This window comes from Moschus berezovskii, chromosome 20 (genome assembly GCF_049115385.1).
Source record: "Moschus berezovskii isolate FMDL1 chromosome 20, NW_MosBer_1.0, whole genome shotgun sequence".
NCBI classification, from domain to species: domain Eukaryota; kingdom Metazoa; phylum Chordata; class Mammalia; order Artiodactyla; family Moschidae; genus Moschus; species Moschus berezovskii.
This window is the reverse complement of record NC_142479.1, coordinates 58,747,233-58,762,385: the sequence shown is the minus strand read 5'-3', so window position 1 is coordinate 58,762,385 and position 15,153 is coordinate 58,747,233. Positions and strand designations below refer to the sequence as shown.

At 52.7% G+C, this 15,153-nt stretch overlaps 1 protein-coding gene and 1 pseudogene across 2 annotated transcripts in view; both read right to left on the bottom strand.

Annotated features, from left to right (window-relative positions):
• Positions 1-15,153, bottom strand: part of MRC2 (mannose receptor C-type 2) — a 60,108-nt gene that overhangs the window by 20,435 nt on the left and 24,520 nt on the right. For both annotated transcript variants that reach the window (XM_055408157.2, XM_055408156.2), the window contains exons 2-6: positions 5,856-6,257; positions 4,772-4,945; positions 4,403-4,567; positions 4,118-4,231; positions 3,504-3,650 (exon numbers count right to left, since the gene is read on the bottom strand). In XM_055408157.2, the coding sequence (XP_055264132.2) occupies positions 3,504-3,650; positions 4,118-4,231; positions 4,403-4,567; positions 4,772-4,945; positions 5,856-6,257 (1,002 nt within the window). The remainder of the gene's footprint in view (positions 1-3,503; positions 3,651-4,117; positions 4,232-4,402; positions 4,568-4,771; positions 4,946-5,855; positions 6,258-15,153) is intronic.
• On the bottom strand, positions 2,209-2,946 carry LOC148774765 (D-aminoacyl-tRNA deacylase 1 pseudogene; annotated as a pseudogene).

Here is a 15,153-nt window from a genome sequence, read left to right as displayed (position 1 = left end):
CACACCCAAATAAATAAATATTTAAAAAAACAAAGAAAGAAAAGAACACCTATGGAGCAGGGACCCATCAGTCCAGGATGAAGCAGGTGGGGAAACGCACCCCCCTCCCAAGTCAGCAGCTCATGAAGTCACTGCTGCCCGGCAGGCATCTGCTGGTTGAAATTTTTCCTCTCATTCCCTCCTCCACCCCTTTTCCTCTCCCTGAACCCTAGGGTTGAAAAACCGACCAGTCTTAGGCCCCTCCTCACCCCCATCTCCGTGTATTTCAAGTTCACCCTCCAGGGCTTGGGGTCCCAGGGCACCTGATGCAAACAAGCTCTCACTTGGGCCTTGGCAAGAGAAAACAGGACTTCATCAAACCACCTACAATGTCAGGCTCGGGCAGGATTCTGCCTGGCTGGGCAAGAAAGCATGTACCCACTTGAAGCATCGTCCCACTGGGATCCACTCCACCCTGGGAGATGCTCCAAGGACCGGACATACTGTCTCTGGCAGACCCGGCAAAGTGGGGAGGGATGAGAACCTAAGCAGGCTCCCTCCATGGCTCAAGACCTGTCAATCATCTCTTGTCAACAGCTGAGCTAAGACCCGAGGCTGCCACCTGGACAGAAGAGTTTAGTGGGAGGGAGGAAGCTCAGGAAACGTGGATGCTTCAGGGCCCGATGGCGCCTGCCTCTGAAATGACATGCTTCAAGTGATGAGTGCTGGAAGGCAGGACCCACCCAAGAAACTGCTTAGAAAATAACACCTTGGGACTTCCCTGACGGTCCAGTGGTTAAGATCCTGTGCCTCCACTGCAGGGGGTGCGGGTTCCATCCCAGACTGGAAAACCAAGATCCACATGCCATGCAGTGCAGCCAAAAGGAAAAAAGAAAATATAGCTCATGCAGAGAGATGTTGGCCGGGATGAAAGAGGAAATCCAAGGCTAGAGACATATTTGCAGGTCCGTGAGGCCCCAGGGGAGGGCTCCCCACAGTAGCCACGCTGGGCAGATCCAGGGTACAGAGGACCTGGTGAGGGGCCAGGCCCGAAGGGGACCACATGGGCAAGGCCTGCCCACACCAGCCCCGTGACGCTCCTTTCTTCGCCTGCCCCAGGCTCCCCCGTGTCCACCCCCAGGGGGAGGTGAGGTGCCCTCAATATGGGCAGCAATGTTTTAAACCTTTGCTCCTGATCCCCTAGGGGATGAGGGGAGAGAACAGTGGTCAATGGCCCTGAATCAACCTTTGGCAACACTTTAAGGGTCAGAAGCAAAAGTCTGCTCTGTAAGCTCTTCACTTTCTGTGTTTTGTGAATTTTTGTTTTGTCTTGCTGTATTTTCTTTATGTAAATCCTCTCTTCACCCCATGGGGACCGGACTCCTGCAGGAGCCCCTCCAGCCCATGGAGATTCTACTCTGAGCCAGGCCAGGTCTCTAGCCTTTCAGCAACCCTGCAGGGGATATGAGTTTACCCTCAATCGGCACCTCTGAGACTAAGCTGCTGGACGAAGGCTACACCCCAATGCGGTGCCCTGCCCCTAGAGCTACCTTGGTGAATCACAAATGTGAGCAAGACACTCCCTGACTTAAAAGCCTGCAAAGGCTCCCACAGCCTACCTGGCCCCACCTAAATTTCACCCGGAAGCCAAAATCCTTCAGGGACTGGCTGCAACCTGCCTTTCTGAACTGTTCGTGTCCTTGTGCCCTCTAAGCCAGTACTTCTCAAACTCCACACCAGTCACCTAAGATCTTGTGAAATATAGGTTCTAGTTCAATTAATTGGGGGGGAGGAAGGGAGAGGCACCTGAGAGTCTGCATTTCTAATAAGCACTTATAACATCACTTGGGAAGGTGCTGTTGGTCCAGGGACCACACTTATTTTTTTTTTTTAAGTTCTCACATAATGTATTATTATGGACGAATGTTCTGGAAAAACATGGACAGTGTGAATGCATTTGGGACCCATCACAGACACCTAGAAATACACCAGAGTGTGAAAGGAGGATTCAATGACAAGTGACGTTGGGCCAGCCTGTTCCAAAAGCAAGCGGAGAATCAGGGGAACCAGCGTGGCTCCCTGAGGGGACCCTTGGGTGTGTCCCTTGCTGCCCTGTGGGTGGGGTGCCTTGTCCACGCTGGCAGCACCCATTTCCTCTGTTAAGTCACAGCAGCAGCAGAAAACGGTAGCACTCCCTGGTGGTTTTTTGTTTTGTTTTTGTAGGTTCCCAGTTTTTTATTTCCATCTTCCTTTACAGGATTTGGTTCCAAATTCTTAAAGTAGTGTAGGTGTCTAGCATCTTTCATGAATTTTTCAGGATCCAGTTCTGCTCAGTGATAATGCACTGCGCCCAGCCCACCTACGGACACGTTCCCTCGGCCTTGCTGCCGGCTTTGTGGTCTTCCTTGCGGGGAGCACTTCTCTTCTTGCTTGATTCGGAAGGCCCTTTGGCGCTGGCATTTTCTGTCCTCTGTTGTTGCTTATCAAGCTTTGACAGGCGTTCTGGATCAGAGGCAATAGCGCAGGGGCCGGAGATTCCAGTGCTATGGTCCCAGGCCCATCACTCTGAATGTGGACCTGCAGGTAGGCACTGAACTTGCCATCTTTGATGGCAAGCTCTGGCCTCTCTGCCTTGCACAGCGGCTCCAGGAAGCCCATATAAAAGGCCTCAGCCTGCCCTGCGGGCATGGCCAGGTGCAAGTCAGGCTCATTGCCCTTGAGGACGCGCTGCAGGGAGGACTCGCTGACGCACAGCACATCGTACTGCTTGTCCATCACGCTCTTCAACCAGTGTTTCCCACTTTCATCCTCAAACACATGAAGGTTTAAGATCTTCCGGACCACATGCTCCAGTTCCTTTTGTGTATCTTCCAGGGAAATACCCAGGAACATGCCGATGACCCATCTGATGGAGCCTATCTGCTCTCCTTCAACTGTGATGCTGGCCTGGGTGATGTGCGGCACCATGGCCTTCGTGGTGGCAGCTGGGACGGGGACCACACTTTTAAGCAGTGTCCATCTGTACTCTAACCCTCAGGGTGCAATCCTCACCGACCTTAGAGCTGCTGTGACCTTCAAGGCCTCCATGCCTTTGCACCTGCCCTTCCCTCTGCCAGTCATGCCCTTCCCCCACACCTCTTTATGACTTTTTAAACTTATACTTCACTTGAAAGGCCCAAATCCAACATCACTTCCTGGAAACCCTCCTTGGCTCTCAGGTGCTTGATCAACTTCCTCTCAAAGCCCTCTAATATATATTCTTTTTATAATAACTCGGGATGTTCCGTTTGTGTGTTGACATGCCCATCACCTGCAGCAGACTGTGGCCACCCGGAGGACACGATGGGATGCGAAGCAGTTCCCAACAAACGTCCCAGGATGAATGAACAGCACAGTTCAATTTGTTCAGGTTTCAGCAGAACCATTTAAGAAGAGGGAGGATCAGAGCCCCCTGTGCTGTGAGGGTGGGTGGGCAGTTGCTGCAACCTGAGGAGCCCTGCACCACCCATGTCCACCCCACTCACCGGGAGGCGGGGGCTCGGCGGCCGTCGCGTTGGGCTTCTTCTTGCAGACGTAGGGCAGCGCCATGCTGCAGTCGCGGTTCTGCCAGCCGCCGGATGACTCGGTGCGGATCACCCCGCAGTTCTCCTCGCTCGGGTTGTCCGGCTGATCTGTGGGGAGCGTAGGGCGCCAGCGCCCCAGGGGAGAGGAACTCACCCCCTGGCCCAGGAGCCCTCCCCTGAGCCTCGCGCTTCCCCAGAAGCCTGAGCCTGCTCAGATGCCCAGCACTGCGCTTCGGCTCTCTTGCCTCCTCCCCGGGGCTCACGTGGTCCTCCAGCCTCTGCCTGGACCAACCGTGCCCACCCTCCCCGGCCAGGCTGCTGGCCTGCTGAGGGCCCCGGTGCCCGTAGCTGAAAGGGTGCATGGGGATGAAATCCAGTCCACCTCCCAGGCCCAGTGCCCCCAGGAAAGGGCATCATTCCTAATTCAGACAACGCACTGCACGGACCATTGGCAGCCAATCCGGAGTGGGTAGAAATCTGCTGGTCTGGAGTAGGGTACCAGGGAAGGAGTCCCTAGGAGACCAAGTGCCTGTGGGATCCCCAGGCCTCCCTGCACCACAAACCCGGCGCCTCACCACTCTCCCAGTTGAGGTACTTGAGAGGCGAGTTGTCTGACCACTGCCAGCCTCCACTGGTGTCCAGGTCGTTAAGGCCAATCCACAGTGTGGAGCTGTAGCCAGTGAGGAGCCCTGACCACAAGAGGGCGACAGTGAGGGGGGGTCATCCCAACCCCAGTCCTCCACTCGCTTCCCCACCAACTGCATCCTGCCCTCCTGCAGCAGAAGAAAGGGCTCAGGGCCCCCATCAAAGGTGGGGACGGGTCTTGGGGTCCTGCCCACTGCCCCCCGCCCCCGCCTCACCGTTGATGTAGGTCTGCTCGTGGATCTCCGTGATGCTCAGCAGGTCCGCCCCCTGCTGCTCGCAGCTGGCCCAGGCCTCCCTCCAGGACAGCGTGGACTGGAAGTTGAACTGGTAGCAGCTGTCGGTCAGCTGGTCCTTGTCCCAGAAGGTCTCGCAGTCATTACCTGCCACCATGACAGCCAGGTGTGGGTCCCGCCCCGGCCCGCTCTGCGGGGCCCAAGGGGAGGTCCCTCAAGGAATATGCAGAGACCCTACAGAGGTGGGGGGTGGGCGCACTTCTCGCTTGAGTCCGGAAAGTTCTGCCACCCACACCCGCCGCACCCCCCACCGCAGGGCCGCCCTCCTGCCACCCCGCCCATGGCCCTCACCCTTGATGGGGCAGAAGCCCCAGCGCTCGTCCTTGCCGTAGTCCTGGGTGGTGGCGCACCACAGGTGCCCATCCTCGCGGCCGGTGCTGGTGCAGCCGTGGAACCACTGGTTGTCGTACTTGAAGGGGATGGTGCACGGCTTCCCGTGGGAGTTGCCCTGGATGGTGTAGACCTCTGCAGGAGAGGGGAGCCAGGCCCTTGGCATCTGGACCTCAGAGGCTGCCCAGCCCGCTCATCCCTCAGGGAAACTCCCCAACAGCCCCGGGGGCCCTGGTGGGCAGGGCTCAGCAGAGAGAGGGAGAGCAATGCCAGACAGTGGCCGGAAGGCTGCCTCTGTCCTCAGGTCAGCCCAGGAGCCTGCGAGAGGTCCTGCCGCTCATCCCATCGGGCTGGGAAAGAGGGTCCCCTACGGCACCTAACACCTGTCCAAAATCCAGCTGCCTCACATGCCAAGTTCCATCTTGGCATTCTAGCTGGTATCCCGGGAAAGGGCCCCCAGGATGGAGCTGCCCACCAGGAAAGGCCCCTCACTGGGTGACTCTGGTCCCCATTCACCCCTGCAAAAGGGGGATGGAGACACCTGTGGACAGTGACCCTGGGGTCTCCCTTGAAGAGTGGGCCTCTCTTTTAGTTGCACATTATACACTTTTGAACTGACCGAGGTCTTTACAACAGTGTATCAGGTTTTGTCATTTTTTTAAGGCAAATTAAATGCCCTGAGGGGCTTCCCTGGTGGCTCAGAGGTTAAAGCGTTTGCCTCCAATGCGGGAGACCCGGGTTCGATCCCTGGGTTGGGAAGATCCCCTGGAGAAGGAAACGGTAACCCACTCCAGTATTCTTGCCTGGAGAATCCCATGGACGGAGAAGCCTGGTAGGCTACAGTCCATGGGGTCGCATAGAGTCGGACATGACTGAGCAACGGAACAGAACGGAAATGCCCTGAAGTTCATTTTCTCCATGATCCCCAAATGCTTCCCATGACGATGAAAGAGCTGACTGCCCGAGGCCTGTGGAGGCCAAGGTTTCGTCCCCCGTGTGTGTCCCTCGTGGCTCCAGGCCCCCGACACCAGGGGCAGCCTCTCACCGTAGTAGGGCCGCGCACACAGGTCCTCGTCGCTCCCATAGATGCGCCACTGGCCGCTGCGGGTCTGGTCACCGCGCTCGGGGGTGCCAGCCTTGGACGTGTTGCCGGAACGGCCCCCCAGGAGCAGGGACAGCTGGTCTCCCAGGGTGCGACAGTTCCAGCGAAGACTCAGTGCCTCGCGGTCACACTCGTACATGCCCAGGGAGGCGGTGGTGTTGGTGCCCGGCCAGCCTGTGCCCAGGCACTGCATGGTGCCCAGGTTGAAGAGCCGGTTTCGAGAGACCCACTTCCAGCGCTGGGCAGGAAGGCTGGCATTGCAGGCAGGAGAGACTCGGACTTGCCCACCCTGGGCCTCCAGGCAGCCCTGCAGTCCATGGCTGAAGATGACGAAAACGTTGGGCTCTGGAAGGGAAAGTAGGACACGAGGCCGTCACAGGGGTCTCCTGGCTGCTGCTGCTGGCCAGGCTGCCTGCAGACACTGATGCTGGTACTGGGTTATGGGTCTTCTCTCCTATGCTAAATCACTCCATCCTCACAGACCGGCCCTTTGCATGAGGTGCTGAGAGGCACGGCGGGCCCCTCTGTGCCCAGTCAAGGCAGAGCCCACATGGCCAGCCTCTGCCCTGGTCCCACAGCACCTGGAGGAGGACTCAGCCTTCCGTCCTGTCTCCCCCAAAGCAAACCAAACTCCACAGGGCGAGTTGGGGACTGTTTCCTTTTATGAAGATCTTAGGAGGAAGGGGAAGGGGTTTACATCAGACACCACACTGCAGTCTTTATCCCAACCTCTGTGACATGGCGTTGTTTTTCCACCGAAGTTCTCCAGCCTGAAACTGCTTTGTCTCACTCTGTGCCCCTGCTCCTCACATTCACTGGCTCCATCTTTTCCTCTCATTTAGAATCTTCCCAAACCACTCGCCGTGCCTGCCCCCAGCAAACCCAACCATTCACATCCCATAACCATCTCACTCCTGAGATTTTAGACAGCGCTTAGCTCTCTGCCTTCCCCAGTCTCACATCTTCTCACCCATCACCTCACTAAACACTCTATGAAAGACACTGAAATCCAACCTGCCCCCCGCCAAACACTGATGAAGAAATCAAAACTTAAGCTGATAGGAGGTAGATCAGTGGTTCCCTGGGGCTAGGTTGGGTAATGGGAATGGGGAGTGGCCAAGAAAAAGCACAGGGTTTCTTTAGGGGGAATGAAAATGTTCTAAAATCAAATTGTCATGGGACTTCCCTGGTGGTCCAGTGGCTAAGACTGCGCTCCCAGTGCAGGGGGCCCAGGTTTGATCCCTGGTCAAGGGAACTAGATCCCACATGCTGCAACTAAGAGTTTGCATTCCACAAGGAAGACTGAAGATCCCTCTTGCTCAACTAAGACTCAGCGCAAATAAATAAATAAACCCAATCATTTAAAAAATAAAATTAGATTGTCATGATAGTTGCACAATTCTGTGAACATACTAAAACCCAATTAAATGCATATTTTAAATGGTGAGTTTTATGAGATGTGAATTATATCTCAAAGCTTTTATTGTATCTTTAAGGTTTTGAGAGAGAGAAAGGGAGAGGGAAAGGAAGAAGCTGACATGCATGTGAGCCACAGTGTGAGCCAGTCATGGTATCACACAGCCAGGAAGCAAACCCAGGTCTCTGCGACATCACGTTTTGTGGCCTAGCTGCCACGGAGCACAACACCACACACACTCAGGACATCCCGGGCTCCAAAGCACTTCTGCATCCACTAGCCACTGGCTCTTCAGGACAATTTTCATGCCTCGAAAGCATGAGTCTGACTGCCAGGGTTCAGATCCCCGCTATGCCATTTAATATGTGAGTTGGGTGTATTGTTTAGTTTCCACCTCATGAAACTATTGTAAAGGTTAAATGAGATAATATATGTCAAGTGTTGGAACAGGGTCCAGCACATAGTAAGAGCACCATAAACGTTCCTGATGATTCCATACTATAGGCAAAGAGTTTGACTGTGGGTAGTATAACAGTTTGACCAGAGTCTTGAGACTGAAATCAGGCCCCCAGTCTTGTGAGTCCAAACCCCAAGACCTTTCTGTTCCATCATGCAGGCCTTATCCTCCCTGTATAAGCCATTCATCATGGCCAAGCAGCATGATCTTTTAAAGATCAATAAGTTCTAAAAAAAAAAAAAAAAATTTTTTTTTAAATAATATTGGAGTGTTCCGTGCTCGCGACACAGGGGGCCCAGGTTCAATCTCTGGTCAGGGAACTAGGTGCCACATGCTGCAACTATGCCCTGGAGCAGTCAAATATTTTAAAAAATAATAACAATATCGGCGTGTTGAAAGTCATAAAGAAAACAGTTGTAAGTTCAGTAACATGATTTTTTTCATGGCACGAAAAATGCCATTAAAAACAATCAGAATTCAAGTGACAAAAATACATGTAACTTACTAGAGGCAAATAGTTTATTCCCTAAAATGAAAACAGCTTCTACAAAAAAATATATATATAATAAATTAGGAGTAAAATGGCACCAATATAATAGAAAATGAGCAAAAGACATGCATACACAGCTGAAACAAATGAAATGTAATTGGCTGTTAAATATTTGAAATGACAGATTCTCTCATAGCAAAAGAAAAAGCAATATGCCATGTTAGTCTCTCTCCCGCCTTCAAAGGCGATTCATCATTCTATAAATGAAATTCAAACTCCTTGCTATGAGCCATCAGATCCCACATGTTCTGGTCCTGCCAACCAGTCTAATCTCAGATCACACTACTGCCCCTTGCTCAAGTCACCTCCTTGCCCTTCCTTGAACAGGCCTGACTCTTTCCTGCTTCAGGGCCTTTGCACTGTTTCCTTCTCTGGCATTTCGCACTTTAGAAAAAAAAGTCACATCCTGGGGACTTCCCTGGTGGTCCACTGGTTAAGACCCTGCATTCCCAATGCATAGGACATGGGTTCAATCCCTGGTCGGGGAACTAAGATCCCACATGCTCCTGCATGCTACACTGTGCAGCAAAAAATAAAAATTGCAGGTGCCCAGGTACCACACCAGAGACTGATTTAATTGGCCTGAGATTGGTATTTAAAAAGGCACATCTTTAGAGAGGCCCTCTCTGACTTCCATATCTAAAGTAGTCACAGTTACTCTCTAGCATAATTATCTCCCCAGCATTTATTGTTATCTGACATTTTTCCAACATCTGGGCTATCTGTGAGTCTGGGTCTGCTGATTACTTTTTCTGTTGATTATTCCTGCTGTTTGCATGTATAATAACTTTTATTACATACTGGACATAGTGGATAATGTTACCAGGAGCCTGTTTCTTTGTTATTCTTGCATATTGGGGATGACACGTTATAGGGAGTCTGGACGCATAACCTTCCTTAAAAGAATGTGGAGTTTTGTTGTGGCAGGCAGTTAAATTAGTGGTAGATCATCCTGATTCTGCAGGGGCTTGGTTTTGCTAGGGTGGGGCTGTTCGGGATTTTAGTTTAGTCTTAAGGTGTGGCCCTTAACCTTGGGTTTAATCACAAGGTGAGGCCCTTCTAGCATTTCAAAAGAAAACCTTGGGCAATTACCAAGCTCCTCTAACTCAGTGGAACTTGAATTCCAAACTCTTGTTTTCTCAGCATCAGGCAGCAACTGAAATCTCTTCTTCCCCACTGCTGTTTCTTGCTGGGTTCCCTAAAGCGTCCCTCTGCCCATGCAGTTTTGAGCTGCCAAATATTTGAGGAGAATTCGAATGAGGACATCTCTTGCCTTTCTAGGATTTTCCCTCTCGATTTTTAGCTTTTCTGGTAGCCCCACACTCTGACCAGTAAATCTGCCCCGTTCTGTTGGAGCTCTTCAAACTGGGCAGTGTTCTCAGGAGGAAAGTGAAAAAGTGAAAAGTGTTAGTAGCTCAGTCATATCCAACTCTTTGAGACTCCATGAACTATAGCTTGCCAGGCTCCTCTGTCCATGGAATTTTCCAGGCAAGAATACTGGAGCAGGCAGCCATTCTCTTCTCCAGGGGATCTTACCCACCCAGGGACTGAACCCTGGTCTTCTGCATTGCAGGCAGATTCCTTACCGTCTGAGCCACCAGGGAAGCCAAAAGGCTGCTTAAAATGAACCACTCACTTCATTTTTTCTCTCAAGGACTGTTTCCTCCTTGGCCTCTGCCTGGTTTTGACTGCTCCTGAACCACTGTATTTTATGTTTTATCATTAACCGATAAGGGCTTTCCGCCAGAGAACCAGACTGATAAAAGCTAACCTTCCATTTTCAGAACCAGAGCTCATGAACTAACATGGCTTTGTTTATTTTCTGTCTCCCCTCTTGTTCAGAAGTTTTCAAGACTTTATCTTCACACTGTATCCTCAGTACCTGTAACTCCAACCAACAGACGGTACTGCTTAATAAAATAACAAATGAACAAATGAAGAATGAATTCCATGCCTAGATAACAATCACAACCAATCTAACTTTCTGCTCCTCATCCCAGCTGCCAAATCAATTTCACTAAAACAGAGCACCCACAGCTCCTGTCACTGCATGTTGAAACGCCACAGTGGGCGGCTTCCCTGGCGGTCTAGTGGCTAAAACTCCAAGTTCCCATTGCAAGGGGCCCAGGTTTGATCCCTGGTCAGTGAACTAGACCCAACTTGCCGTAACTAAGATTTCTCACGCTGTAACGAAGATCAAAGATCCTGCGAGATGCAACTAAGGCCTGGTGCAGCCAAATAAATAAATAATAAAACTTTTTTTTTTTAAAGATATGCTAGAATTAAAAAAAGAAATTAAGAAACTCCAGAGTGGGAAGGCTGGTGGGGAGGGACACTGGTCACTCTATTCTTTGATGACACCAGGATGGGGGTCCTCTTTGGGCAAGACACAGGTGACTCCTTGAAGGACCAACAAGCGTGACCACAGCGAAGCCTTCCCTGTTGCCCCCGGCCCTAACCTGCTCCTTCCCTTCCAGCTCCTCTCCAAGAACCACAAACTGGCCCAGGACTCCATCCAGGCCTGCCCAAGCGTTTGACTGAATTGGGCATTTGTTTCTCAGAAACTCCACTCCAGCAAGGACAGTCAGCAACAGAAAGTAACCACTGGCAGGGGGAGGGAAAGGGACCAGGACCGGAAAAGGGAGAAAGCAGTACTTGCTTTTGAGATGGGGCTGGACACACAGCCCAAAACATCACAGGAGCCTATTGCAGCCCAGAGGCCAGTGTCCTCCCTTCCTCCCCAACCAGAAAACCCAGGTATGGTACATCAACTCCAGCAGGCATGCAGTTGTAACAAGGGGCAAGTGAAGGGTCCAAAATAGGCCCAAGTAGTCAGGAGACACCACCTTCCCACCACTGGACAGATGAGGAAACTGAGGCCCAGAGGGGAAGAGAGCAGGACACCCAAGCAAAGCACCTGTCAAGGCCTCAGCTTTCTCCCCTGTCACCCGGGTCACCGCTGCAAGTCCCTCCTCCCTCTGCCATCCAAGATCCTAGGTTCAGTGATCCATCTCTCCCTGCATATGTCCCAGGCAATGCCAGGAACACGAGGAGACACACAGCACCGTCCCAGGTAGGGACAGTGGGTCTGGACACAGCAGGAGACAAGGGCAAACAAGTCCTTCAAGTCCAGGTGTCGGGGGGCAGCAGAGGGAGCTGGGCCTTTGGACTCTGAAGTCACTGAGGATCCGGAGGAGGCAGAAGGTGAGGGATTCGGGTCACAGAACTGCCTTGGCAGCAAATGAGAAAAGGAAAAGGAGTTTGGGAGCAGTGGGGAGGCCGAGGGGAATTCTCAGCAGTGGAACCCTGGGGCTTTGCCAAGGAGGGGGCTGGGGGCCTCTGGGGAGAGTATTTTCCACCCAGAGTTGAGGGGTGGATCTGGGTCCTCCCAGAAAGAAAGCTGTTTCTCCAGGGGCCAATGGAAGCAGAGATGAGGCCCAGGCTTGGCAGAGCTAAAGATGCACAAGGGATGGGAAGGAAACCAGGCATTTTGGGAGGTGGCAGGAAGAGCTCAAAGTGAAGACCTGATGCGCCCCCCTCATGAGAAGGCTCCCCCATCCCAAGAAGGCCCCCTCCACCCTTACCCAGCCCTCTCACCTGAGACCTTCACATGGCTGTGCAGGGAGTGGAAGTGGCCCTCACTGGGACCTTGCAGGGTCCTCAGAGAGGACAAGGACGACCCCCTGTCTCTGGATGGTCACACCAACACCACCACACCAGTCACCCAGGTGTGGGTCACAGTGCACTTGTTCAGGCAGGGAACAAATGAGTTAAGCCAGGCAGGTAACCATGCATTGAGCGCAACTGCACGTCATGGATTTATTTGTTCAACAAATATTCCCTGAGAATCTCACGGGTGCCAGGCAGGGTGCCAGGCACTGAGGGTGCAGGGCTGAGCCACACAGATACAACCCAGCCTCTGTCGCCATACAGGCTGGTAGGGGCCGGGCTCTGAGTGGAAGTTATGGAGAGAGTAACAGAATCCCTGACCTCGTGGAGCCGCCCACAGTCTCTGGTCTTTGTTTTGTCTGCCCAGGAAACTTCCCGTCCTCTTCCCCTTCTTATTTATAAAGAATTTTCCTGTATCTCTGGCTGAGTGGGCACCAGGCTCATTGTGCTAAGTCGCTTCAGTCGTGTCCGACTCTTTGCGACCCCATGGACTGTAGTCTGCTGGGCTCCCCTGTCCATGGGGATTTTCCAAGGCAAGAATACTGGAGTGGGTTGCCATGACCTCCTCCAGAGGATCTTCCTGACCCAGGGATTGAACCCAAGTCTCCTGCATAGCAGGAGGATTCTTTACTGTCTGAACTACCAGGGAAGCCCAAGAATACTGGAGTGGGCAGCCTATCCCTTCTCCAAGGGATCTTCCTGACCCAGGAGTCAAACTGGGGTCTCCTGCATTGCAGGCGGATTCTTTACCAGCTGAGTTACCAGGGAAGCCCACGAGGCTCACGACTGGCAAATAATCACGCCCATTCCCAGGCCACAGTGATTGGCATTTAAACAGGGCTGACCAGAGCCCCTCCCGGAACACTGAAGTCCCCTCTCCAAACTTGGGCTGCCAACAGCCACGTTTCCTACCACGAGGAAAAGACCTTTCTGCTGCAGGCAAGGAAGGGATACTATGGGAAGAGACACAAAGCTGAGATGGAAGAAGGGGGAGCGAGTGCCCAGGGAGCAGAATGTCCAGCCCGTCCCTGAGTTCTTACAGCGATTCCTCTGCTCATGCATCATTCAGGATCATTTGCAGCTACACTTCTCTTTTCTTTTTTTTTTTTTTGCTGAGCTGGTTTGCATCAGGATTTTGTCCTTGTAACCAAAGAATCCTGATAAACACACAGCCCTAGGTCCTGGAGCCAGAGCCTTTCTCCCAGTCTGGAACACCAGTCCATGCTCCTGACTCCCCTGGCGGCCTGGTGCCAAGGTCCCCTCTGACCGTCAGACCAGTGATGGACTGTTTGGGCTAGTGGCTGCATGGGCCACGTCACAGGAGGTGCTTGGAGGCTGGACCCACCCCATCCTCCTGACCACCTTTCTGGTGGCTCCCCCAGAGGTTTTCTCATTTGTGATAAGTTTTTGTGAAGCACTAAACGAGGTACTGGGACTTCTGTGGTGGCTCAGGTAAAGCGTGTGCCTATAATGCGGGAGACTCGGGTTCAGTCCCTGGGTCAGAAAGTTCCCCTGGAGAAGGAAATGCCAACCCACTCCAGTATTCTTGCCTGGAAAATCCCATGGATGGAGGAGCCTGGTAGGCTACAGTCAGTCCGTGGGGTTGCAAAGAGTCGGACACAACTGAGGGACTTCACTTTCACTTTCAAACGAGGTACTACAGGGAAATTAAGGATATGGCTTCTGCCCTCAAGATGTTTACAGTGAACTTGGAAAGGCAGAACTCACAAACCAAGTCATGAAAAAGTTACAGGCTATATAACAACACGTGCAAAACCATCAGGTCTAATTCACACTGCATGGTTTGGGTTGTTCCTGTTGTTTGGTTGCTAAGTCGTGTTTGACTCTCTGCAACCCCATGAACTACAGCATGCTGGTCTTCCCTGTCCTTCACTATCTCCTGGAGTTTGTTCAAACTCTTGTCCATTGAGTTGGTGATGCCATTCAACCATCTCATCCTCTGTCATCTCCTTCTCCTCCTGCCTTCAATCTTCCCCAGCATCAGGGTCTTTTCCAATGAGTCAGCTCTTCGAATCAGCTGGCCAAAGTATGGGAGCTTCAGGATCAGTCCTTGCAATGAATATTCATGGTTGATTTCCTTTAGGATTTACTGGTTTGATCTCCATGCTGTCCAGGGGACACTCAAGAGTCTTCTCCAGCACCACAGTTCAAAAGCATCAGTTAAAGTGGATAGAAATGATTTTCCCAGGTAACTGATGGAATCTTTCTGGTGCGGAGTTCTCTGCTTCTCAGACATCCAGGGCATCACCCTGGAAGTTTACTCCTGTGCTCAGAGGTAACTGGGTTTCAAAGCTACTTGCCCTACATTGAGTAACTCCATCTCCTCCCTCCTGGGTGAGGGTCACTGTGGCTTCCTGTCCTTTCCCGTCTGCTGCAAAGTATACACAATTGGCTGCTCTTGAGGCCAAGCGCAGAGGCTCACACTGTCTCTCTCTCAGGAGCAAGCCTCCCAGCTGTCCCAACAGCCTCCGGGACTCAGCCCAGCAGTGGACGCAGCCAGAGGTCTGACCTCGGATAAGACAGCTGCTCCCCATTACAAGCTGAAGACATCATGCTGAAGGAAGCAGAGGGAAAGTTCATTCTAGCACAAGGCCTGGCACGCAGCAGGCTCTCCAGAAATATCTATTGAATGAGAGGCATGTCAAACAAAACCCTCAAAGGCACAAGCAGAGACAAGGACACGGAGAAGGTTCCAAGTTGGGGCATGGAGGAGTAAAGACTGGGGACCCAGCGACCAGCCTGGCTAAGCTCCTAGAGAGCTGGGGACCAGGGATCAGGTGGCGGGCTGGGGGAAGTTGACCAGATTTGGTTTCAGAGGGCATGGCAGGAGGCGCTTCCAGGCACTGAGCCTCACCCCCTCTCTCCCCCATCGGTACCCCTCCCCAGGCCACGCAAAGGCCAGGGGTCATCCCAGGGAGAGCCAGGGGCTGCCCGCCCACGGGGCCAGCGGCCAAAAGGAGCAGCTGTTTTCAATGAGCCGCTGGGCCCTGAGGCCAGGCCTGAAAATGTCTGAGTCAGCACAAGCTGCTTGCCCCGCCCTGCTGAGGGGCCAGCCCTGGGGACCCGGGCACCCCACCCTGTGCCACCCTCTACTAGAGGCCATGTCCATGTCCTGGCTCGTACACTG